Below are 24836 nucleotides of genomic sequence, written 5' to 3' on the forward strand. Positions count from 1 at the left end.
CAAATTGATTGATTTGAAACATAAAATGTATCACCATGACTTTTCAATAGTCACAAAACCTTTGACTCGAACAACAGGGAAATGAACAAGCAATACACATATCCACAACTGCAAGTATCATTTGAAATATGACATATCAGTCAATATAAACACGGAGTGATGTCTTGTTAACTCGTGAGTGATGCCCTCTAGTGTCTAAATGCTATTACTCATTTAGTGAATGCTATTACTCATTTAGCCATTAGAGGGAAGCAGTACTCTATGAAACATCACTCACCAGTCTACGAGACCTCGGTCAATGCAACGTGTTCCATTGCGCCCAACCTGCGGGCCAGACGGCACTGATTTTATGACAGGGGCCGAGGGCCGGATGAAATTCGACCGCGGGCCGGATTTGGCCCCCGGGCCGGACTTTGGACATGCCTGACTTTAGGCATAGGTGTCAAACTCAGGTCTTGGAGGGCCGCTGTCCTGCATGTTTTCCAAGTCTCACTTCCAACACACCTGTTCAAATGAATAGGTTCAATGTCAGGCTTCTGCAGAGCTTGCTGATGATGTGATCATTTGAATCAAGTGTGTTGCAACAGGGAGACTTGGACAACATGCAGGACAGCGACCCTCCAGGACCTGAGTTTGACACCTATGAATCAGAATCAGAATCATCTTCATTGGCCAAGTATGTAGAACACACAAGGAATTTGTCTCCGGTATAACACGCTGCACTAGTATCATCGTAAACAACAAAATCATTGAACCATTTTAGAGTAACCAGTAGTTTTGTAGTACCATTTTGTGGTGCAAGAAGAGTGACTACGTCAGTGACTGTTTAAGGAGTTAATGGCTAGAGGGAAGAAGCTGTTAAAGTGTCTACTGGATTTGGTGCGCATGGATCTGTAGTGTCTGCCTGGGGGGAGTGGCTGAAAAAGGTGGTGGGCAGGGTGCGGGGGATCCAGGAGGATTTTCCGTGCCCTTGTCTTGATTCTTGCAGTGTGCACGTCCTCAAGAGTGGGTAGGGCGGTGCCAACGATTTTTTCTGCCGTCCTAACTGTCCGTTGAAGTCGGATTTTGTCCTTTTTTGTGGCAGCCCCAAACCAAACTGTGATGGAAGAACACAGGATTGATTCGATGACTGCCGTGTAGAACTGTCGTAGCACCTCCTGTGGCAGGCCATGCTTCCTCAGCAGCCTCAGGAAGTACATCCACTGCCGGGCCCTTTTCAGGATGGAGATGGTGTTGACTTCCCACTTCATGTCCTGGGAGACTGTGATTCCCAGGAACTTGAAGGTCTCGACGGTTGACACAGGGCAGTTGGATAGTGTGAGGGGCAACTGAGGAGAAGAATGTTTCCTGAAGTCCACGATCATCTCTACAGTCTTGAGCGTGTTCAGCCCGAGGTTGTGTCGGCCGCACCACAGCTCCAGCTGCTCCAGTTGTTGGCGGTACGCAGACTCGTCGCCGTCTTTGATGAGACCGATGACCGTGGTGTCGTCTGCGAACTTTATGAGTTTGACAGCTGGATCTGTTGAGGTGCAATCGTTTGTGTAGAGAGAGAAGAGCAGTGGCGAGAGGACACATCCCTGTGGGGCTCCAGTGCTGGTGGTGCGTATTGATGTTGTTGTTGCTCTCAGTCTCACCTGTTGTGTCCGTCCCGTCAGGAAGCTGAGGATCCACTGGCAGATCGTAGGGGACACACCGAGGTGGAGTAGTTTGGGGGTGAGGAGTTCCGGGATGATGGTGTTGAACGCAGAGCTGAAATCCACAAACAGAATCCTTGCGTAGGTCCCTGTGCTGTCGAGGTGCTTGAGGATGTAGTGCAGACCTATGTTGACTGCGTCTTCCACAGACCTGTTTGCCCGGTAGGCAAACTGGAGAGGGTCCAGCAGGGGTCCAGTGACGTTCTTTAGGTGGTTCAGCACAAGGCGTTCAAAGGACTTCATGACCACAGACATCAGGGCGACAGGCCTATAGTCGTTCAGTTCCGATGTTGCCGATTTCTTGGGAACTGGGATGATGGTAGACTGTTTGAAGCAGGATGGGACCTCACACAGCTCCAGGGATCTGTTGAAGATTTGTGTGAAGACTGGAGCCAGCTGGTCAGCGCAGACTTTCAGGCAGGAGGGGGACACTTTGTCGGGCCCCGGAGCTTTCTTGATCTTTTGCTGCTTGCAGAGCCGTCTCACGTCCTGTTCGTGGATCTGTAGTGGAGAAAAAGAGGGTGGGGGGTAGGTAGAGTGGTTTCTGGTAGAGGTGGGTGTGTGTGGGAAATGGGGGTGTCCTTTTCAAATCGGCAGAAAAACATGTTTAGTTCATTAGGAAGACCCTTATTGTTCACTGTTTGGGGGGGATGGCATTCTATAGTTAGTGATTGCTTTCAGGCCATTCCATACAGATGCAGAGTCGTTAGCAGAGAACTGGTTTTTCAGCCTCTCTGCATAGCTTCTCTTTGCGATGTTAATTTCCTTTGTCAATTGATTTCGGGCATGTTTGTACAGTGCCCGATCTCCACTTCTAAATGCGGCCTCTTTCTCTTTCCTGAGTTGCCTGAGTTTGGGAGTAAACCATGGCTTGTTATTGTAGAAGGAGCGGAACGACTTCGTTGGTACACACATGTCCTCACAGAAATTGATGTATGATGTTACAGTGTCTGTGTATTCATCCAGTGTGCCCGTTGAAGTTTCAAAGACGCCCCAATTAGTGCAGTCTAAGCATTCTTGTAGAGCTAGCTTTGCTTCATCTGTCCATTTTTTCACAGTCTTAACAACCGGTTTAACACATTTGAGTTTCTGTCTGTATGTAGGTATTAAGTGGATTAAATTGTGGTCAGAAAGACCCAATGCTGCACGGGCGACCGATCGGTATGCATTTTTGATTGTTGTATAGCAGTGGTCTAGAATGTTGCCTTCTCTGGTGAAACAGTCGATGTGCTGCTTATATCTGGGAAGTTCACGGTTAAGATGTGCTCTATTAAAATCGCCCAAAATGATCAGGGGTGACTCTGGGTATTTTAGTTCGAGTTTGTTTACTTGTTCGGCTAGCGTTTGTATCGCCGTGTTAGCGTTAGCTTGTGGCGCAATGTAAACACCGACTAGTAAAAAGGAGGTGAACTCACGTGGCGAGTAGAATGGCTTGCAGTTTAAAGACAGCGACTCCAGGTCCGGGCTGCAGTGTGCGTCGAGCTTCGTGACATCAGTGCACCATTCTTCGTTGATATAGAAGCAAATCCCACCACCTTTCGATTTCCCCGATAGCTCCGTGTCGCGGTCGGCTCGGAGAAGGCGGAAGCCGGGTAGATGTAGCGCGGGATCTGGATGGCGGTCACTGAGCCAGGTTTCAGTGAAGCAGAGCGCAGCAGAACGTGCAAATGTTTTGTTGGTCTTTGTGAGGAGAAGAAGTTCATCCATCTTGTTTGGCAGAGATCGTAGATTAGCAAGATGGATCGATGGGAGCGGGGTTCGAAATCCGCGCTGCCGGAGCTTGACGAACACGCCGGCTCGCTTCCCCCTCCTCCGGCGGCGTTTCCATGCTCCGTACAGCGCAGCCGCTCCGCTCGCGATTAGCTCCAAAAAACCTTGTGGATTTTCGTGTGCTGGTGAAAAAAGACCGAGCGTAGACTCCCCAATGCGCAGCAACTTTTCCCTCGTGTAAGTAAGCCGCTCAGGGTCGCCAAAAACAAACGAAAATGACAAAAACAGGGATAATACTAGGGAGCGTGTGACCGAGGCTGCCATACCTGTCGGCGCCTATGACTGAAGGTGAGCAGGCAAGCTAAGTGCAGAAACAACTTTGCTGAAGTCACAGCAGTAAAAAGAAGAAATAACACATAAGTAATTATCAAGTGTAATTTTGTGCACAATAAAGATGTTGTATAATTGTGAATATGTATGTACTGTGTGTATATATATATATATATATATATATATATATATATATATATATATATATAGATGAGGATTTTTTTACACACACACAAGCACACACACACACACACACACACACACACACACACACACACACACACACACACACACACACACACACACACACAAAACTTCCATCCGAGCTGCTTATCGTCACGAGTCTCGGGCGTGCTGGAGCCGATCCCAGCTGTTTTAGGGCAGTGGGCAGGGTACACCATGAACTGGTTGCTAGCTAGTCATCAGTATGTGAGGCGTATGTGCAATTTACTTCATGACATACACACTTCCCGCGACTCTTGTGAGGATAAAGCGGATCAGAAAATGGATGGATGGACATATGCAGTTACTTTGTTTGGGAAGTTAGAAAGAGCTGTAATTAAGCATTGCTTTTGGAGAGTAATACTCCAGCCTTCCTATGAGTGCCCAGAGTGACATTGCACCAGTGGGCCGAGTGTGCCTCACTCATTCATGACAGTATACCATCCACAGTCAGGGATTCAGGAAGTTAAATGGGCACATATCCTAAACAATGCCCATCATAATCAAGCAGGAACAAATCTCAGTAAAATAATCTAAATCTAAAAATAAAAATATTTTAAAAAAAGAATTAAAATCAGCAATCTACTGTAATATATATATAGAGAGAGAGAGAGAGAAAGAGAGAGAGATTTTCATATAGATTGCTGATTTTAATTCACTAGAAAATGCCATTTTAGTTGAAATAACAGCTTTTGTGGACCATCTTATCATCTAATTCAGGGGTCTCCAAACTACGGCCCATCAGCAGATTTGGCCCGGCTCTCTCAGCCTCCTGTTGTCCTCGGATCAAGATGACCCTTCACTGTGTTAAAAACGCCCAAAAAAAAACCCTAACTGACAATTTTTTAAATTATTATTAATAATACTGGCCCCAACTGCAGAAAAATTGAAATGTTTTTATTCACATTTCCATGGGAGCTGTACCAAAAAAAAAGTACAAAGGTGGTCTTCAGGTCAAAATGACCCATTATGCAAATCGGGTTGAAATCAAGGTCACAAAGTTATTTACACACCATAGAATGGTTCAGTGTTTTAGTTGTGTCTCAGATCAATTAGTAGAACACGTTTACACGTTCTGTAAAGAACTTGGAAAGGGTTATTTGGTTATGTGTGGCTTTCTGGAAAACAAATTTTTTAAGCTCCCCTACGATCGTCACACTTTTTCTGTTAAAAATTGACACCGACCCCCCATCAGAAAAGGGAAATGGTATGTGGCCCTCACAGGAAAAAGTTTGGGGACCCCTGTTCTAATTCAAACTCATGCGCTGATTCGCTAAAAGTCAATCAGTGATGAATTTTCAGAGTCGACGTCATTTTGCATTCTTTGATCATTCATTCTAATGACATCTAAAACGCATGATGACATTAAACGTCTCTTAATCTTCTCAATTAAAACTGTTGCTTTTTACTGTTTGTTCCTGCTTGTATTATGAATGTGTGTGCAGGAGTTGTATGTGTGTGTATTTTAGTTTATGAAACCATGACTGTGAAGGGCATGATAAACAATTACTTATTACTCATGCCGATCGCTCACTTGACAGTGGAAGTAATGAGTTTGATGGATGTTGCCTGCAAAAACTCAAATGTTTTTTACTGAACGTTGGTTTTTTTTTGGAGTCGGCATTCGGAACAGTTATCCATGAATTTATTAAATACCTCATTCATGTAAAGTGTGCGTAGAGTAGCAAGGAGTCAAAAAATACTGCATCCAGGTGATAATGACAGAACCATTCCAGATATCAAAAAAATTCCCCTCAATCTCAGGGTGGCCATAGTGCCTTGGTCAACCTGTAGCTCCACATCTGTCAGATGAAAGAGGACACATTCATCAACCATCTATCCATCCATTTTCAACACTGCTTTTTTTCCTGAACAAGGAATATCTGTGCGAGAGCCTATCCCAGCTAACTTTGGGCGAAAGGTGGACTCCACCCTGAACTGGTCGCGTTTGTCGCAAGGCGCGTATACCGCACAAGAAATGAATAACCATTCACACCCACATCCACACCGTCAGAGTGGGAACCGATCTCAAGTCAGGCGAGAGTGCCACTACACCATCAGTGACTTTCATCAACTATAACAGTTTTTTTCATCAACCAAAATTGTATTACACTTAGGACATTCAAGTCACTGAGAGGTGTTTTGGTTGGTACTTTATGCTTCTTCGTCGTGGCCCCACCAACATTGTCACACCTAAGAAAGTCCACACATTTTTCACAGAAGATTGACGCCCCTGACCCCAGCCACATGTCAAACCTCGTTCTGTTACTTCCGCCAGGGAGAAGTTATCAGTCTCCTCGGTCGCTTCAGAACTCCTTTCCAAGATGTCAGGAAAATGAGGTATCCCTCCCCTTTTGAGACAGATTAAAAAACCCGCAAATACCTGAGCCACTGACATATACTTACTGTACACAGCAGCCATCAGATTGGGTCGCCCATTTACCCGACATTGTCCGCAAAATAAATACTATTGCCTTTCGATATTGTTTTTCAGTATTGACCATCTACCTATCTCACTCCAATTTTAAATGAGATATTTGAAACTACTTTAATTACTGTTGCTCTCTTTCTCCGTTTCCATTCAGAGCCAACCCTTTTTTCAATTTGTATCTGCGGAATTGAAACGATCAATTTAAGGAGAGAAAAAGGGACAAAGCCAACACCTTTGGTGCCCATCAGCATTAAAACTGCTCATGCATATTACAGTATATCACTCCAGGGTACCTTGTTACCTATTTTGTTACCTCATGAATAATATAGTAGGCCACTCTCACTCACTAGTAAGGAATTTCTGTACAGTATTAGACTTTTACACTATAACATGTCACATACAAAACAAAATAAGCTTACATCCATTTTTGATTGTTGAACTGTGATTCAATGACTTGCATCTAATTTGGTATAGAACATTTGGGAAAAATGTATGATGCCTGAAAAATAGCTTGAGTGAGTGAATGTGTGTGTGTGTGTGTGTGAAAAACATCACTTTCTTAAAACTGCTTAAATCATTTTATCTTTTTTTTTCAGAAAACACAAAAAACTGCACCACATTCTGATAGTCTTTCATGAACGATCTATTTAACTAAGGATGTAGTTGATTTTAGTAGAGGTGGCCGGTATCCTGAGATGTATAAGGCAAAAAAATAAAAAATAAAAAAAAGACAACCCCCCCCCCCCAAAAAAAACACAGTGTCGAAATTAGACTTAGGTCATTATATTAAGAGGCCGACTATATATAATTATTATTATAGTTAACTGTACCAATGACAGCCTCGAGACATTTACATGGCAATCGTGTCTTTCATGCACATCCTGAAAACAGAACTGTCAAATGAGACAAACAGTTGTAGTATTCCAACTGTGTAATTTAACATGAACAAAGACCGGCCCTTAAAGTATCCATTCTGCACAATTACGAGGACTTAAGTCTTTACCTATGAAACTGTGGGTCTGCATCAACTCTTGTGTGTCCATCAGTGTTTTCCTTGCTCGGGCCATTATTTATGTGGCTGTGCTCACATCCTGGGGAACCGCAGCAAACACAGGCTTCCTGCATTTGACCCACTTCATCATCATCATCCGCCTGTTCTCTTGTTAAAAATTCAGGCTGATCCCACAATTCCTGGCCGTCAAACACTTCTATTCCAGAGTCCCCCGTGAAGCGCCGGTACCTGCCCTGCATTGAATCCTTGTTGGTATGAGTGCTTTGAGACTGGAGCTGCAGCGTCTCTGGGATAGCCGTGCAAGCTGTATCACTTGGGATTGGTGTTGCTGCATGGTCGGAAGATTCATCAAGTGTGTCTGTGGGTGGAGGTGTTGCCAGGACAGGTGTGTAAGGAGGAGGGGGAGTAGCTGGACGGTCGATGACCTCGTCATAAGCTGGCAACAGGTACGAGGGCAGAAATCCTGAAAAAAGACATACTTATTCACAGCCAGCATATCAAATGTCCCCCTTTGTACTCTTTTTGAGCTAGCATAATTTTTTTTTCTTCCCTCGACACACTGACTTTCCCCAAAATAAGAAAGGCCATGTTGCTGGAGAGCTGAAAATCAAAAACATCTGCTTACGCAGTTTGATGAGCGACTGTTTTGTAAACTTTCAGTGGAAACAACATGGCTCCGGCTTTATGGATAAATTATTATTGGTAAATGGGGCAGGTCCAAGTGCCTCCTGTTCAGCTTACATCAGGTTCCACTGTTGGCAGTCAGGTCCACTCTATTGCCAAAAGTATTCGCTTACTCACTCAAATGAGGAAAACGCCATATAAATCAGTTGCATTATTATTTTTATTATTCCAATTCCTGCCATGGCCACACCTTTAGAAAAGACAGCGCCTAGGCATTACGACTTTTTTAATAAACATTTGCAAAAGAATGGATAGCTCTCAGGAGCTCAGTGAATTCCAGTGGGGAACTGTGATCGGATGCCACTTGTGCAACAAGTCCAGTCGTAAAATGTCCTCGCTACTAAAGATATTCCACAGCCATCTGTCAAACGTTTTAGAAAAACATGTGTTTGGGAATGACACCAACTCAGTCACAAAATGGTAGGCCACGCAAACTGACAGAGCGCCTTAGAGGTGTCGAGCGGATGCTGAGGCACCTGCTTTCGGAGTCTAAAGACCTCCAAACTTATTGTGGCCCGCAGATGAGCTCAACAACAGTCAGTGCATGCAGTCAGAATGTCATGAAATGTGCTTTTCTTTAAATCGTTCAGCTCTGGTTCACAGTAATTGATCCATTTTGAAGGTGAGTCTCCTAATGTAATTTTACGTCATTTAAGCTACCAACCTTTTCATATTCTTCTATCCACTGCTTTCAACAGTAATGACATTTGATTGATGGTTAGCGGTTGAGTGGGGCTTTGTTTCAGCGCACTCAGTTAACACAACCACTGTGTTTGAAGGTGATTGAACAGTTTTGAAGCTTCCTTTTATGTACTGTACATTCAAATTTGTCAGGACCGTTCACAACACTTTTGTTTAGCTGTGTGTCAAATCAACAGGTTCAATGTCAGGCTTCTGCAGAGCTTGCTGATGATCTGATCATTTGAATCAGGTGTGATGCAACAGGGAGACTTGGAAAACATGCAGGACAGCGGCCCTCCAGGACCTGAGTTTGAGACCCCTGACTTAAGGAGCAAATGTTACAAACTCCGGGGCTGCGCCAGGGCTACCCCAGTAGAGCGTTAACACATGCAAAGTTACACCCGTGTAGCCTCTGAAAACAGCTTACTCCGGAGCAAATTTTTAAACTACCTCCCTGGGGTGGGTTAAATTTGCAAATGCTCGTTTGCAGGGCAGCACCGGTGTAAAATGGTACGTGTGAACGCTACAGGGTTAAACATTTGCTCTGGAGCAAATACTCGTTTGCAGGGGGAGTAGCCTCGCTATGCATGAGAAGAGTTGATTACGTACGGCTAGAATGCATTGCTTTCGTGCTCTGTTGTACTTCCGTCATCTGTTTGTCTAATAACGAACGACACAAGACATGCTGGCTGGCAATAACAGTAGCAAGCGGCCTCTAACCTCTTTGGTTATGCCATCTCAACTAGAACGAGGGGGATAGTCCCAAAATATCAGCTTTCCTTTTGTAGGAGACTGGACCGTCTCGGAGTTGTTTGTGTAGTTTGTTCCTTTGTTAGGTGTTCACAGACCCCCATAGAATTTATTTTGTGATTTCCTCTCTTGATTTTCTGTTTGGCGCATTATATGTTTGCTTTTCTGAGTGTCATTGAAGTCATCGTTGATTTACGTTTTCGGGGGCGGTCATTGAACGCCTCTCGAGCAGAAGGCACCGAGACCGAGAAGGAGAAGGTCATGCCTGTACAGCAGTTGTTTGAGTTGTTTTATGTTTTAAAAAGAACCAACACGACAGCTCTTTGTTTTTTATCGTTTTGCACAGCTGACAAAACTGCCGTGTGAACGCAAATGGGGCTGCACCGAGGCTGCACCGGAGTTAACACGCTCAGTGGCTTTGTACGTGTGAACGTTCCACAAAATTAGCTCCGGTGTAGCACCGGAACAAATGTGTGAACACCCCTTTAAAGCATGATGCATGAGGGCCAACTTAACCAAGCCTTCCCTCTCCTCACTTCAATGCCTATTGCGCCTACGTCACACAATGTCAAAGGGTGAGTACCGTGCTTTCCGCACTGTAGGGTCCACCAAAAAGTCTTCCATTTTCTTAATAGCTAACCCTGGAGAACCCAAGAACCCTTTTCTTATTTGGAAAATTATGAATTATACATTAAATGACTGCTATATGTTCACTGAACACCAAAATATGTTTTTTCAAAAATTCAATACTTTAATCCTAATTAATGATTAGGGCCAAATTTGACCCTTTGGGATTTAAGGGTAGCTTTTGAGTAGCAGATTTTATAGGGGCCAAATTTGACCTCGTGGTTTCTCCGGGGTTAAAATCCGGTGCGTCTTGTGAATGGTCATTACGGTAATACGTAGACTCCAAGATGATCCTTCCTGGAGACATGCAACCAATGTTATAACTTGCTGTTGGTTCAGTAAACTGTGTCGCTGCTTTATTAAATGAGTTTGTGTTGCAGCTCCGAAAAAAGGAGAGCTGTGGTGTACATTTTTTAAAAACAGTCTCAACAAATACAGGTACGTCTTTGTCTATCTCCGTGCTTTCTTCCGTTCGACTCGAGATGCTTCAAGACCGAAAAGCAAGCGAGGATATCACAAAATGAATTCTATAGCCCCCCCCCCTACAGAATTTATATTGTGATTTTATCATTTGAGAATACACAACAAAGGAATAAATAACTACGACTGACATCTGATCGTACTGTTGGAGCTACAATGAAGGAAATGCCAATGCGTTTTTCGGAGGTGGTCATGAACGCCTCTCGAGTTGACCGGAACAAAAGAAGGTACGGAGACGGACAAAGGTGTACCTGTATTTGTTGAAAAAAGGAGAGCTGTGGTTGTGGTTTTATTTATTTTTTTTAAACACAGACTTTATTAATGGTGTTCGCAGTCTCAACAAATACAGGTACTGTACGTCTCTGTGCCTTCTCTGACGTTCCACTCAAGAGGCGTTCATGGCCGCCTCCGAAAAACCTAAATTAATTATTACTTCAATGAAACCACGAAGAAAATCAAGCTAGGAAATCACAAAATAAATTCTGTAGGGGGATATAGAATTTATTTTGTGATTTTCTCGCTTGATTTTCTGTTTTCATTTAAGCACAGCAATAGTTAATTTATGTTTTTCAGAGGCGCTTATGAACGCCTCTCAAGTTCAACAGACGCCTCTCGAGTTGAATGAAAGGAGCGTAGCACCATCTAGTGGAGGCATTGTAGATTGCGCCTTACAATGCGAAGCGTCCAATGTATGAAAAAAATGTATGATTTCTGATGGTGAAATCTTGACACGGGGCCAACTTATTTTAGAGAAAATTCATAACAGAAGAACAAACTAAAATTAGAACCAAGGGTCAACCGGGCAGCACAGTGGCATATGGTGCACAGAGATGGGCAAACTACGGCCCGCGGGCCGGATCCAGCCCCTTGGTCTTGTTAATCTGGCCCGCTGAAGGTTGGTACACAATTCAGGTTTGATGTGAATGATTGCATTCATTTCATTTGGCCTTGCAATGACAGGCATTTCAACGCCAGGTGGCGCAGTTACTTAAAGTTGTAGAGCACAAGGAGGGAAGGGGAGACGAAGAGAGAGGGAGAGAGATAGAAGGAGAAATCTTCTACCACCTGCAAACCTCTGTCAAACGGAAATTCCCGGACCCGCTAAAAACAACAACTTATGCATTAAACTTTCTACTACGATATTACATGAACGAGCATTTCATAACAACGGACATTACGGAAGCCATACGGAGGGAAACCTGCAGTAGCACCAACTCCAGCAACTCCTGCTTGATACGACGGAATAAGTGTGTCCGCACCACCACTATTTTCTGTCATTGGATCTAAAATGGCGACATGCAAGTGACTCTTGATTGCAGTGAGTTTTACTGGAATAGCGAAAGTTTTTAATTAATTCATTCATTTACATCCTCTAGATCATGGTATTCAAGCGAAGAGGAACAGTAATGATTGCGGAAGAGAAAGTGATATGTATCTCATTAAACAAAGTGGGTTATAAAGTACAAAACATTCAGGAGACGCTTGGAGTCAGAAAGACTCAAATCTCGAGACTTTGAAAAACATGGAAATGATTTTTGCTCAGTCCGATTCTGGCAATTTCCATGCCCAGAGTGAATTGCTTGCGGCTCGACTGACAATCGAGTAAATAAACGTTTCCTGGAATGGTTTGACTGTTATCGTGTTAAAAACATTCCACAAACTGGACGGCTAATAAAAGAGCAGGCGAGTTCCATAGCGCTACCTAGGAGCATCGAAGACTTCGAAGCCTCCCGTGGCTGGCTTCAAAAGTTCGTTGCACGACCTCATCTGAGCAATGCTGTCATGTGTGGTGATTGAGGGGAGGTAAAGTTAGAGACAGTGAGTGAGTGGAAAGAAAAACGCAGAACATGCTGACCACAGGTGTCCAACTCAAGTCGACAGAACTTAGTTTTATCGTAATAATCGTCCTACTGAGGACAACTGAAACAACAAGTCCGCGATAAAAACAAGTTTGACATAAACACGCATGCGCGTGCACACACACACACACACACACACACACACACACACACACACACACACACACACACACACACACACACACACACACACACACACACACACACACACACACACACACACACACACACACACACACACACACACACACACACACACACACACACACACACACCACTCCTTACTGAGATAGAGGGGAAGCTGAGAGTTGTTGTGAGCTTCTCTGTAGGCTATGAGGTTGATCTCGTTCTGCCGACGCTGCTGCTGGAAGCGCTGTTTAGAGCGCCAGTGCTGACACAAACAACAGCATGTCAGAATGCCGATCAATGTCCACACCAACCAGAACCCTGTAAGACGACCACAAAATATGTCCGTTAGAAAGGCACAAAAATAAACAGTCAACGAACAGCTTCTATAGTATTTCACTGTTCTGTTTTATCTGGTAATAAGAATAAATACATTAAATAATGCATCATCTTTATGTTTGAGTACATACATCTTTGAACAAAATTGACCTAATAATTAATTTGTTTAAGTAGGTGTTCACAGTACGATATATTACTAAAATATTGCTGCAAGACAATACAGTACTCGAAGAACATTTTTCCTTTCAGAACCAGTTTTAATCAATGACTTGATTTAAGGTTAATCCAACAGACCTGAAGCATTGTGAAAAGCAGCAAACTGGATTTTGATTGACATTAGTACATTTATAAGTTTAAGTTCAAGCTCTATAGTTCTAAACTGGTGTTGCTTATTTAAAAAGGAAAAAGAGCTCTACTGTGATGTCAATTTGAAAACATTTAATGTGCAGATGTCAAGAGTCAAAATCAAAAGGTAGGACTTAATTGTGAAAACAAACAAAAGATATTAATCTTCAAGGACTACCTTTCTTGGCTGAAGTACGCAATACAACAACATACCAGTAATTCATTTCCAGTTTTCGGGCCCTGTTGGGCGATGTCTGTGTCATAACTGTGTCGCGCTGTGCGATTTGAGAAAAAAAAATCTGCACTTATGATATAGCCCATTTTATATTATCAAGGTTTTTCCAGCTAATTTTGTGTCGCCCCCAGCCAGACTGATTTATATTGCTCAAGACAGCATAAAGCTCCAGTTGTGCTGATTGAGTGATCGACGACTCTCTTTGGTAGTGATGTATTTTAATTGCAGTTGCAGTGTTGTGCCACTATGGAGGCGCTATATCAACAGCTGTGCACAGGAAAGACCTGAATCAACCACAGAAGAAGAAACAGATCAAATTGTTTTTTCTCCGCTAGTTGTTGCTATTGGTGTCCTGTTTTTACCTGGCAGATTTCACAATCAGGGAAATGTTGCCTGTATTATTATTTTTTTGCATCCAAGCATATCTTGTTTTTTAAAATAAACATTTCATTTGTATCAAAGTAATGTTTATGATTTGTAGCTTTGCAAATATGGCAGGGAGAATGGGCCACTCGCAAGGAGGAAAGCCAAGTCCACAGAGCAGAGATATTAAGGCAACAGGCAGTTAAAATGCAATAATTCATGGTGGTGACACCGTGGAAATTTTGTCTGAAACACTGGTGTTAGCGAGGGCCGGAATGCAGGACAAGACGAGTAGACGAGGCGAGGCTACAGAAATCTATTTCCAATTAGGAACATAACGAAAAGTCAATGTGTATCGGGTCAAAAAAATACAACTCGTTCAAGAGGGAAATTTGAAGCTTCATTTTCCCATCACTACAACACACTATGACTGCTTCCCTTTTCTCTCCTTGTTTTGCAGAGATATTAACAGACCTGAATCAAATGAGAAATGCATTCAGTAGTACCGCTATATAAAATCATCAAATGGACAGTAAATAAAAGTAAAGCCTACCTATTTTTGCACAAATGTAGACATCAATCTTAATACGGGGCTTAAAACAAGAATATCTCTGACAAAAAAAGAAGAACTGAGCTGTGATGTACAGTAATTTTGAGAACATTTATAGTCCAGATCTCAAAAATAAAAATAAAAAAAAATTCAGGACTGCTTTGTGAAAACTAATTACACTTGTACATTCAATGCAGTGCATGCCTCCATTTTCTGAATCACTTTCCCTCAATATTAATATACTTTGAATCTTCTTGCCACTCCTCCCAGCTGACATAAGGGAGGATGGGCAATTTCCTGTTTTGCTGTGTATGTAGAAATAGTCTCTATTAAGTTTTTATCCAGACACTAATTATATTGCCTGTTAATTCGCTGTCCAAGGTTGGATATGCTCCGCTTTAACGCGGTTCCAGTGTGTCCACTGTGAAGTGTACTCCTACACTCAAGCACTTATAATTTGGTCTTTGACAATCAATAACATTGTGTTGGTTTAACAAGTAGCATGACTTCTCCATCTTTCCCTCTGATAATTACTCGTTGTAATCCCTTTGTGAGTAAGATACTTGGAAGTTTTGTTCATTCAACACCAAAGAGGCGAATTGATGGGGGCTGTGATACCTGAATTTTGAGCGAACCCGCAACATGTTTGGCTGGTAGTAGTCGAAGCTCGTTGCTAAACTTGCTATCGATAACTGGCTTTTACAGCATCTCGCCTCAAACTAATGACTACCTCACTGCAGGTGACATGAGCAGCCCAATGAACCTTGATGAATACCCGTCAACTTTTCGGAGCGCCAACCTGTATAAACTACCAAAAAAATCCTTATAAAGAGCAAAAAAAATCCTTATAACATACCAAAGCATTTTATACTGTATGTCAAAATAACGGCAGAACACCCCCCCACCCCCCACAAGATTTCCAATGATATTTATTGTAGATCTCCATAATACAATGTCTGGTTAATGTCTAATCACCATTCTACTTAGTGGCATTACTGTGTTCAGAGTTGTATTCCTGCGTTACTTTTTTCACCAACTCCAAATCATTTGGGGTTGGTGAAAAAAAAACCCGGAAATTCTCAGAATCTGTATGATTTGTGCGATACGGCCAAATAAGTAAGATTCACCACAAAATCCGTATGAACTATGGCTAAACCGTATCTGTTGACAGGTATGTTTATGGGATGGTCACTGCCGTTGAGAAAAGGGAAAAACTGAAGTCTGTGATTCTCAGTTTTGTTATTCTTCGTGTTTTACTGAGGCTCAAAATGAAAACTGCTTTGTTTGTATAGTGAAGGCGTACCCAGCATGACTTAAGTGCCATTTAAAAAAAATGGTTATTAACAATAATTTGTTTGTGGTCGTTAGTTTATTTGTTCCCAAACCAGTAGCATTTGTTATTTACATTCACCTACCTTGTTATTTGTTCAGCTTCATTGATTCTTAGATTTTATCTTGAGCCTTACGTCTGTAATGTCGGGTATGATTCACTTCCTCATATTTTTGTTCAGTCTGCCACTTGATGGAAGTCGTGTGGCAGAATGCGTCATGAAAACATTTGTCCGTCAAATCATGCTTTTCTGACAATTTTTTCCAACATGCACTCTGCCGCAGATGATAAATGACGATAGGCACGTTAGTACAATATGATAAACTCATTTATGACAGATATCGTCATATAGCCCAGCCCTATTGCTGTTTGTAATTTTCTCTTCACCTAGACATTTTCCCTGCAATTTTACTGTTCATTTTGTGATGTTTGACGTCTGTGAAAAATGTATTCAATGTAAAGTGTATTTAATGACCCAAGCACTTAATTTCGGTGTTTCACGATTACGTGTCAATCTTTCGTTATCTGAGCAATTAGCAAGGCTTCTTTGTCTCCTGTTAACTATTAATCATCCCTTGGTGAGAATGACACTTGTACAAACTGCAACTTACTCACCCCCACGAAGGCAATAATTACTATTCACGTGTTTGTGTCCAGCCCAGCAAATCTCTTTGAGACAATCGCTGTAGTTCAAGTACTGTGTCAGAATAACTTTCGTTTTTGTTTCTCAGTATTGGCATTCAATGTTTTATCTCCAATACTGCAATGACAAAATACTCATTTCAAGCCTTGCTATGATACATTAGAGCAGGGGTCACCAATGCGTTGCCTGTGGGTAGCCTCAAGGACCACACGAGGTCACCAGTGATGAGAGATTGTGATTTTTTTATTATTTTTTTTTATGACTATTGTTGAAGTTATCATTTGAAAATACAAACACCGTGCAAAAGTGTTGCATAATGATTATTTATTTGCTCATGTGTGTGACTGTGAGAAATCATGACCATATTCACACAGATTACCTTTTTTCGGAGCTGCAACACAAACTTATTTAATAAAGCAGCGACGCAGTTCACTGAACCAACAGCAAGTTATAACATTGGAAGCATGTCTCCGGGAAGGAGCCATCTTAGAGTCGACGTATTACCGTAATGACCATACAAAAGACGCACCGGATTTTAAGGCGCTTGGTGAGCTTTTAAGAAAATAGAAGACTTTTTGGTGCGGAAAATACGGTATTTTGGAAGTGTGTATCAACCAGGTAGCCCTTTGAATTAATCAGCACAGAAGTACAGTGATCCCTCGCTATTTCACGGTTCAATTATCAAGGCCTCTGTGCATCCCAGGTTTTTTTTCCCAAAGTATAGTATTCAGAAAAAAATGCATAATGAGTCAGAGGTTTTATACATGGCTGTAGCTTGATTGGTTCCCAGCGCGGCGTTGACCAATGACAGCATGAGTAGCCCATGATGCACAGCCATGTAGATTGGCGACTAAACTCTACTTCGCGAATTTTCGTCTTTCGTGGGTGGTCCCAGTCTCCATTAACCGCGATAAGTAAGGGATTACTGTCGTTGTCAGTGTCAAAAAGTTTGGTGACCACTGATCTACGGAGAGCAACAAAAATTCCTGGCATCTAATTATATTTTTTCTGTCAAATCTACTCCAAGTATGGGTTCAAATAAAATATTTCTTATATTAAAAGAATAAAGAAACAAACTCATTATGGGTGGTTCTCAGAAAATGTGGTCCAGGAGTGTAACATGAGAGCCCCAAAATAAACTTGTTCAAAACCAGATCAAAATGAAATACGCTTTAAATCAAACTTTCCTGTCGTGTATTCAGAACAAATAAAGACATTTCACTCAGCTTTTTTCGCAAGAAATTGTTGGATGTCATGGTCTACTCCATTGTATCATACCATACCTGGACACCAAGCACTGAGTCCCCGCCCCCACAAAATAAGTTAAATAATTATTTTATTTTTACACTTGAAAAGTCGTATGGGTGGAAGTACAGTATACAGTACATTACAGTGGTAGATAGTTGGTTGTACCTTGTGGGAATATGAGGCAATAAACCTAAACTACTTTTTTTCTGGTGACATATCACATTATGGACAGAGTGGACTTGATTCAACGGTATTGTGTTGCATTGACATTTGGTCAGTTTATTGATTCTGTTTTTGAAACTGATACATTTTATTAAGGGTATAAAGGGCTCTTAACTGCTTGGGTGTGCGCGCATGTAACTGCGAAGGCTATTTCTCAACACTCAAAATACATTCACACACAAATGACAGCACAAATCTGTCAAGTTGTTCATTTGATCTCTTCAGTATTTCTGTAATATTGTAAGCAGGGAAATCAAGTGATTGATTATTATTGATTATTGAGAGAAGAAAATAATGCCTCTTGGGTCAGCATTTGACCATCAGGATGGACGATACATTCTGAGAATCCGACATGTGGATGTACAATAAAATCTGGTTTTAAATGTTTCCACTTCAAACTGCTCTGCGTGTCAAAAGAGGAATGACTCACACCACAGTTCATAGTAGTAGCTGCAGCACTGTGTTTCTCCGCAGCAGTGACCAGATTCACAGATATAGCTCTGGTTGTTCAAGCCCATGCACACCAACTTCTCCTGTGGACACAAAATGCAGTTTTGGTGTTGATATTTGCCTGTCGGATCAGTGGATGCACGAATTGGTCATTTAAGTTTTCTTGACCTACCACTTTTGAAACACATTTTCCTTTATCCATACAATTTCAATTATTTAATTCTTCTGGCGTCAACTTTTTTTCTTATGAAAAAAAAGACGATAGGGTCGTTACTAAGTGGATTCAATCGATTTAACAGGATTATTCCCAGTAAATGTTAACACTAAGGATGCTGCTCTGCAACAAATACTCCCATTTCGTTGAACACAGTTTGAATTCGTATTCATCATTGCAAAAGTGTATAACATACACCAAATCACTTGATTGTCTCTGTGGTAGAAACATAAATGCTGTTAAAATTATATTAATTTCGAGTTTGATTATTGTTGCAATTGAAATCGCAACGCATTGTCGAGTTCAACTGGCAAGTTTTCAAATAAACTCTGATATCGATAAAAAGTAAAAGTTGGACAGAAAGAATCGGCCTATTGATAAAAATGTATTGTAAAACGTTTGTGGTTGAAGACCAAACCGTGTCACAAATAATATGTAATAGGAAACCAAAGACTTCTTGGCTACCAGTCAATCGTTTTATAAAGTTAGGGCTAACGTTAGCATTAACCTTTCAACGTTACCTCTGGCACTGTGGCCTCAGTCGCTAAATGTTCTTGTCCAACGGTGTACTCAAACATCCCCATTGCTGTAAAAGATTATAATCCGATATCTATGAACGGCCAATGTGCTGTTAAACTGTCACATTGTTGAAGGGGAAAACATCTACAAGAGTGGCGAATAACCAAAACAAAACAAGTTGTGCTAAACTTGAACAGTAGTGATGTGTCGTTCGCGAACGACCCGGCTCTTAACGACGTCTCTTTGTCGAACGAACGACGGGAGCCACGACGAATAGGAGCCGACTTTTTTTTTCTCCTGTTTTTTTCCCCTCCTTCGGTTAAAGCCGCACGTGATTGGTCAAGATCCGTGGTAGAAGAAGGAGGGGAGGGGCTTACACACACACACAAACGCGCACACACATGCTGTAGTGAAGAGAAGGGGGAGGAGTCACACAACAGCAGCACACTGTGAGCAGCACACGAACAGGAGAGACAGGGAGACGAGCGAGAGAGCTCGATTGCGCGACAGAGAAAAAAGCAACACAGTGGAAAGTGGAAAGGCGAGAAAATGGATAGGAAACGCAGGGAAATTTGGACTCATCTCAACTTAATTGATAGTTCAAAGGCAGCGTGTAGAGTGTGCAAGGTTAAAATACCCAATATCAAATTTTAATTCATAATTTGTTGTGTGGTAATCTTAGTGGGAAGCTTACTTATGTTGTTTTACTGTAAATAGTTAAAAGCTTATAAATATACACAATCAGAGATTGGAACTTTTTGTTTACCTTGTTTTGAGAAGGGTGTTTGTTCTTCTACTTTGTAATTTATTTTTTGTAGCACTCCATGTTGTACTCCATGATGAGTATGTTCATTCATTCATTCATTCATCTTCCGTACCGCTTGATCCTCACTAGGGTCGCGGGGGGTGCTGGAGCCCATCCCAGCAGTCTCCGGGCAGTAGGCGGGGGACACCCTGAATCGGTTGCCAGCCAATCGCAGGGCACACACTGACGAACAACCATCCACGCTCACACTCACACCTAGGGACAATTTAGAGTGTTCAATCAGCCTGCCATGCATGTTTTTGGAACGTGGAAGGAAACCGGAGCACCCGGAGAAAACCCACGCAGGCCCGGGGAGAACATGCAAACTCCACACAGGGAGGCCGGAGCTGGAATCGAACCCGGTACCTCTGCACTGTGAAGCCGACGTGCTAACCACTGGACTACCGGGCCGCCCATGATGAGTATGTTCAGAAGAATATTAAATAAGCCATATAAATAATAAATATTTTATATACTGTATAATTTTTACATTAGTAATTCATTTTACCCATAATTTTACATTATTTTTGGGAGTAAATTAATTTAAGTAACAAAAAAAACTGAGGAGCCATTTGGGAGCTCTTTTTACTGAGACAAGCCAAAAGAACCGGTTCTCTAAAAAGAGCCGGATTTCCCATCACGATAGAACAGTTGAGTCTGCTGTATTCGAAGAAGGTGGTAAATTCGGACGTTTCAAACTTCCGACCAGGAAAAGTGCTCTGGAACGCTCCATCGAACAGAGAGGTCCGAGATGCGAAGTGTGAGTAAAAAGAGGACCTCGAGTTCATCGATCGCCTTCAAAGTGACGTCACTCGACAATGGCGACACCATGGAGATATACTGTAGACCTTGAATGGCAAACCATAATTTATAAGATTCTACTCAAATATTTAGTGTTATTTTTGATTATCATTTGTATTTAGTAATTCTAAATAACTTCACTCGCACGTGATTTGTACTGGCTGCAAGAAGCTATGCCTTATCTCCCTTCACGGCATGATCTGGTGAAACGTATGAAACGCTTATTCCATAATTATAATAAATTACGTAAATTATGAAGGTTTAATTTCAATTAAATGTGTTGTGATGAATCAAAACAATCAACAATTTATCGCGAGAAACCATTTCTGTTGTTTACAAACGCATCGAATGCTTTGAGATCGGAGCAGGGGCAATGCGAGTGGGCATTGTGGGCAAGCCACATTTTCCCACTTTCTTCGAATGCATCATACACCAAGGCTCCCGAGCGCAGTTCGAAGAGTGGGTAAGTTTCCGGCAACTGTGACCATGACAAAGTGTCCTTATGCAAGATACGATTGCTTAGTGTGTGAATGAGTGAAGTGTAATTTGGAATTCCCTCTCTATTCCTGTAGGTGGCCTTAGAATGTCCACCTGGCGTCAGTAACACGATTCTATTCTATATTTGCTGGTCAGGGAGAATCCAGTTTCAGCAGTGTGTGCAATCCTATAATAAGGTATAGCGGCTGTTGTCGTCCATCACCAACAGCGCTGGTCAAGATCTCCTTTTTAGGACTGAAGTAAACTAGTAGATTGAAAACCGCAGCTGGTGCACAAAGCCATGACATCAGCCCCTTGCCAGGTATAAAAGACACGGGCCTGACAGGGGAGGGGGGCTTTTTTACATCCATGCCTTGGGCCACTCAACTTTTTGGAAAGACTTCACTCTGACATTGGTAGAATAAAATCTTTTCCCAATCAGCCGTGGTCCCTGAAGTGCTCATTCGTCGGGAAACAGCCACCGATCACCGAGTGTTTTTTGAAGACCAGCGAAGCAGAAAAAACCATATACCACATGAGGAAACAGCGTAAAACGCGTTATCTCAACTCAACTCAACTCGGCTCTATAAATAAAGCACTTGAAAGTTCCTATGGTCGAAAAGCGCCATACAAGTGAAAGCCCAGTTACCATTTCAACCACACAGGAAGTGCGCTCTCTGTTGGAGACATGCGACACTGCATCTATTCCACTCGTTTCTGTTCGGGCGTCTCTTGAATTCAAGAGCAACGTCAACTCCCCCATTTTCAAGGCTCCTGACCTTGACGAGCCTCCGTGGCTCTACAACTCTCTGTTTAACCTGGACGGACGTCAAATGGGGGTTTTCTGTCAAATAGGTCAGTTAGCTCCGCCCCGAGTGACTGAGCGTTGAGAGGTTATAATTTTCGAATTGCTTAAAAAAAAAAATCCAAACAAGCGTGGCTTCAAAAGACGGCACACCCAAAAGGCCCATTATGCTGCACTCGCCGAAAGCGGGAAATTGAGCTTTTACAACTTATGACCTGAAAAAGTGCAATAGATCACCACTTTGAAGTGAGAGGTCCGACTTGAGGTTCGAATTCACTCGACAATGGCGACCCCCAATGGAGACACAGAGCGTGAGTGGCAAAACATAATTACGTTACAAGATTATGAACATTCCAAGCTTTATTTATTCTTCCAATGATTTAGTTATTCGAAATAACTTCACGGAAGACAACCTGATTTGTACAGCATTTGTAAATATAGGACCTTATCTTTCTGCATTAGGTTATTTGGTGAAAGGAATGAAATACTTCAAAGATATTCATTTATTTATTTTAATTCAGGAAATGATGAAAAAGGTTTGCTGGAGGCCAAAATGTGTTGTGATGAACCAGAAAAATAAACAATTAATCAGAATCAGCTCTTTGTTGTTTACATTCGCCTCAAGCGCTTTGAGGTCAGACCTGGCACAATCCAGCGGGATAGACTTGACTTCCTACCTTGTTCGACTGCCACATTAGACTCCGTGCAGCATGAGTCAAACTTTTTGGTACACCCAAAGTTGAACCACGCTTTGAAATGTGCTCCCCAACGAGGGCTACTCGGTTGAGATGAACAGGGATCATATCTCTTGTGCAGCCATTGGCATTGTCAGATAAAACGATACGTTGCTTTAATGCCGACATCATTTTTAACAATGTAGGAGAGATCATTTCATTTTTGAACATAACTAAATCATCTACGGTGGTGCGGTGTATGACTGGTTATGTCCGCCTCACAGTGCAGATGTGCAGGGTGCGATTCCAGCCCCCAGCCTTCCTATGTGGAATTTGCATTTTCTCCCTGCGCTTGTGTGGGTTTTCTCCAGGTATTCCGGTTTCATCCCACATTACAAAAACAGTAGGCGAATTGAACATTCTAAAATTGTTCCGAGGTATGATTGTGAGTGTGAATGGTTGTTTGTCTATGCGTGCCCTGCGTTTGGCTGGCAACGAGTTCAACGTGTACCCTGCCTACTGCCCGATAAAAACATAGCTAGTTGTTGTTTTATTTCAATCCTGTTAGTCAGGTACATGAACGAAAGGGAGTGACTTAGTAATGCAGCTGTAACAAAGCGCTTTGTAGAACCATGAACAAAAAAATAGATATATATTATCACATACAATTATAAAGGTTACTTTCACATATAATTTATATACCCCCTTTAATTTCATTTTGAAAATAACTTCCTAATCCTTTTCAACCTATGCTCAATTGAATCCACTGCAAAGACAAAATATTTAATGTTGAAACTGATGAACATTATTGGGGTTGTTTTTTCCCCCCCAAATATTCCGTTTTTGAATTAGATGCCTACACTTCATTCCAAAAAAAAGTTTGGATGGGGCAAAAACATTGGGAAAATTGAAGAAAGCTGGAAAAAAATTCTTTAGGGCATAATCGCACAGATGAACAGACAAGTTATTAAATGATGATTAGGTATAAAAGTATCAGTACCATCCCGAAAGGTTTAGATGTTCACAAGCAGGGGTGGGGAGAGATTCACTATTAGGTGAACAACTGTCTTCTTCTTCTTCTTCTCCTTCCGGCTTGTCCCTTTTCAGGGGTTGGCACAGTGAGTCATTAATTTCCATCTTTCCCTGTTCTCTGCATCCTCTATTTTGACTCCACCTACCTGCATGTCTTCCCTCACGGCGTCCATGAATCTCCTCTTTGGCCTTCCTCTCTGTCTCCTACCTGTTAGCCCCATCTCTAACATTCTCCGCCCACTGTATTTACTGTCCCTTCTCTGTACATGTCCAAACCATCTCAGTCTGGCCTCTCGAACTTTTTCTCCAAACATTCCTGTCTGAGTTGTCCCTCTGATGACCTTATTTCTGATCCTGCCCATCCTTGTCACTCCTAAGGAGAAACTCAGCATCTTTAACTCAGCCACCTCTAACTCTGCCTCCTGTCTTTTGCCTCTTGTTAGTGTCTCTAGACCGAACATCATGGCTGGTCTATCAACTCGCATGTCAGTTTTGGCAAAAGTTTTACGCCGAATGCCATTCCTAACGCAACCCTCCCCATTTAGGGATAAATAAAGTTTTCTGAATCTGAATCTGAATTCATCCAGGCTTGGGACCGGCACTAGGGAACAGTGTCCCCCGGGGGGAGGGCACTGCTCCCTAGTGGCTGGGTTATGTGAACAACTGTCTCCTCTACACAAATAGAACAACATCTTGAGAACAATGTTTCTCAATGTACCATTTCAAGGAATTTCGCGAATTTGTCATCTACAGTCCACAATATGAAAATATTTAATAAAATAAAAGATTCTGAGAATCTCGAGAAATTTCTGCACGTCAGTGGCAAGGCCATAAAAACAAAATTGGATGCCTGTGACCTTTGATCCCTGAGACGGCACTGGATTAAGGACTGACATCATTGTGTCAAAGCTTTTGCCACGTGGGCTCAGAAAATCATGATCAGTTGACACAGTTTGTTGCTACATCTCCAAATGCAACTTAAAAACGCTACCATTTAACAACAATCTACATTTCTCGTGTAATACAGTTTCTATTATGGGATGAAATAGAGCACTTTCGAACAGCCATTGCTGCATACAAGGCGCTGTACATGGAGCAATTTAACATATACAATAAACAGTAAAACAAATCAATAATGAAGACGTTAGAAAGCACCGAACAGTAAAACCAAGAACAAA

General features: G+C 42.1%; 2 protein-coding genes across 3 annotated transcripts in view; both read right to left on the reverse strand.

Moving 5' to 3' along the window:
• si:dkey-191g9.5 (rap1 GTPase-GDP dissociation stimulator 1) overlaps positions 1-24836 on the reverse strand; it is a 214079-nt gene that overhangs the window by 177263 nt on the left and 11980 nt on the right. The window lies entirely within an intron of this gene.
• On the reverse strand, positions 6942-19311 carry wbp1la (WW domain binding protein 1-like a). Its single transcript, XM_052081167.1, has 4 exons — positions 19067-19311; positions 18312-18414; positions 12766-12927; positions 6942-7862 (listed from the first exon to the last, which is right to left on the reverse strand). Exons 1-4 carry the CDS (start codon positions 19127-19129, stop codon positions 7387-7389), a joined length of 804 nt encoding a protein of 267 aa, XP_051937127.1. The 5' UTR covers positions 19130-19311; the 3' UTR covers positions 6942-7386.

This window comes from Hippocampus zosterae, chromosome 11 (assembly GCF_025434085.1).
Source record: "Hippocampus zosterae strain Florida chromosome 11, ASM2543408v3, whole genome shotgun sequence".
NCBI classification, from domain to species: domain Eukaryota; kingdom Metazoa; phylum Chordata; class Actinopteri; order Syngnathiformes; family Syngnathidae; genus Hippocampus; species Hippocampus zosterae.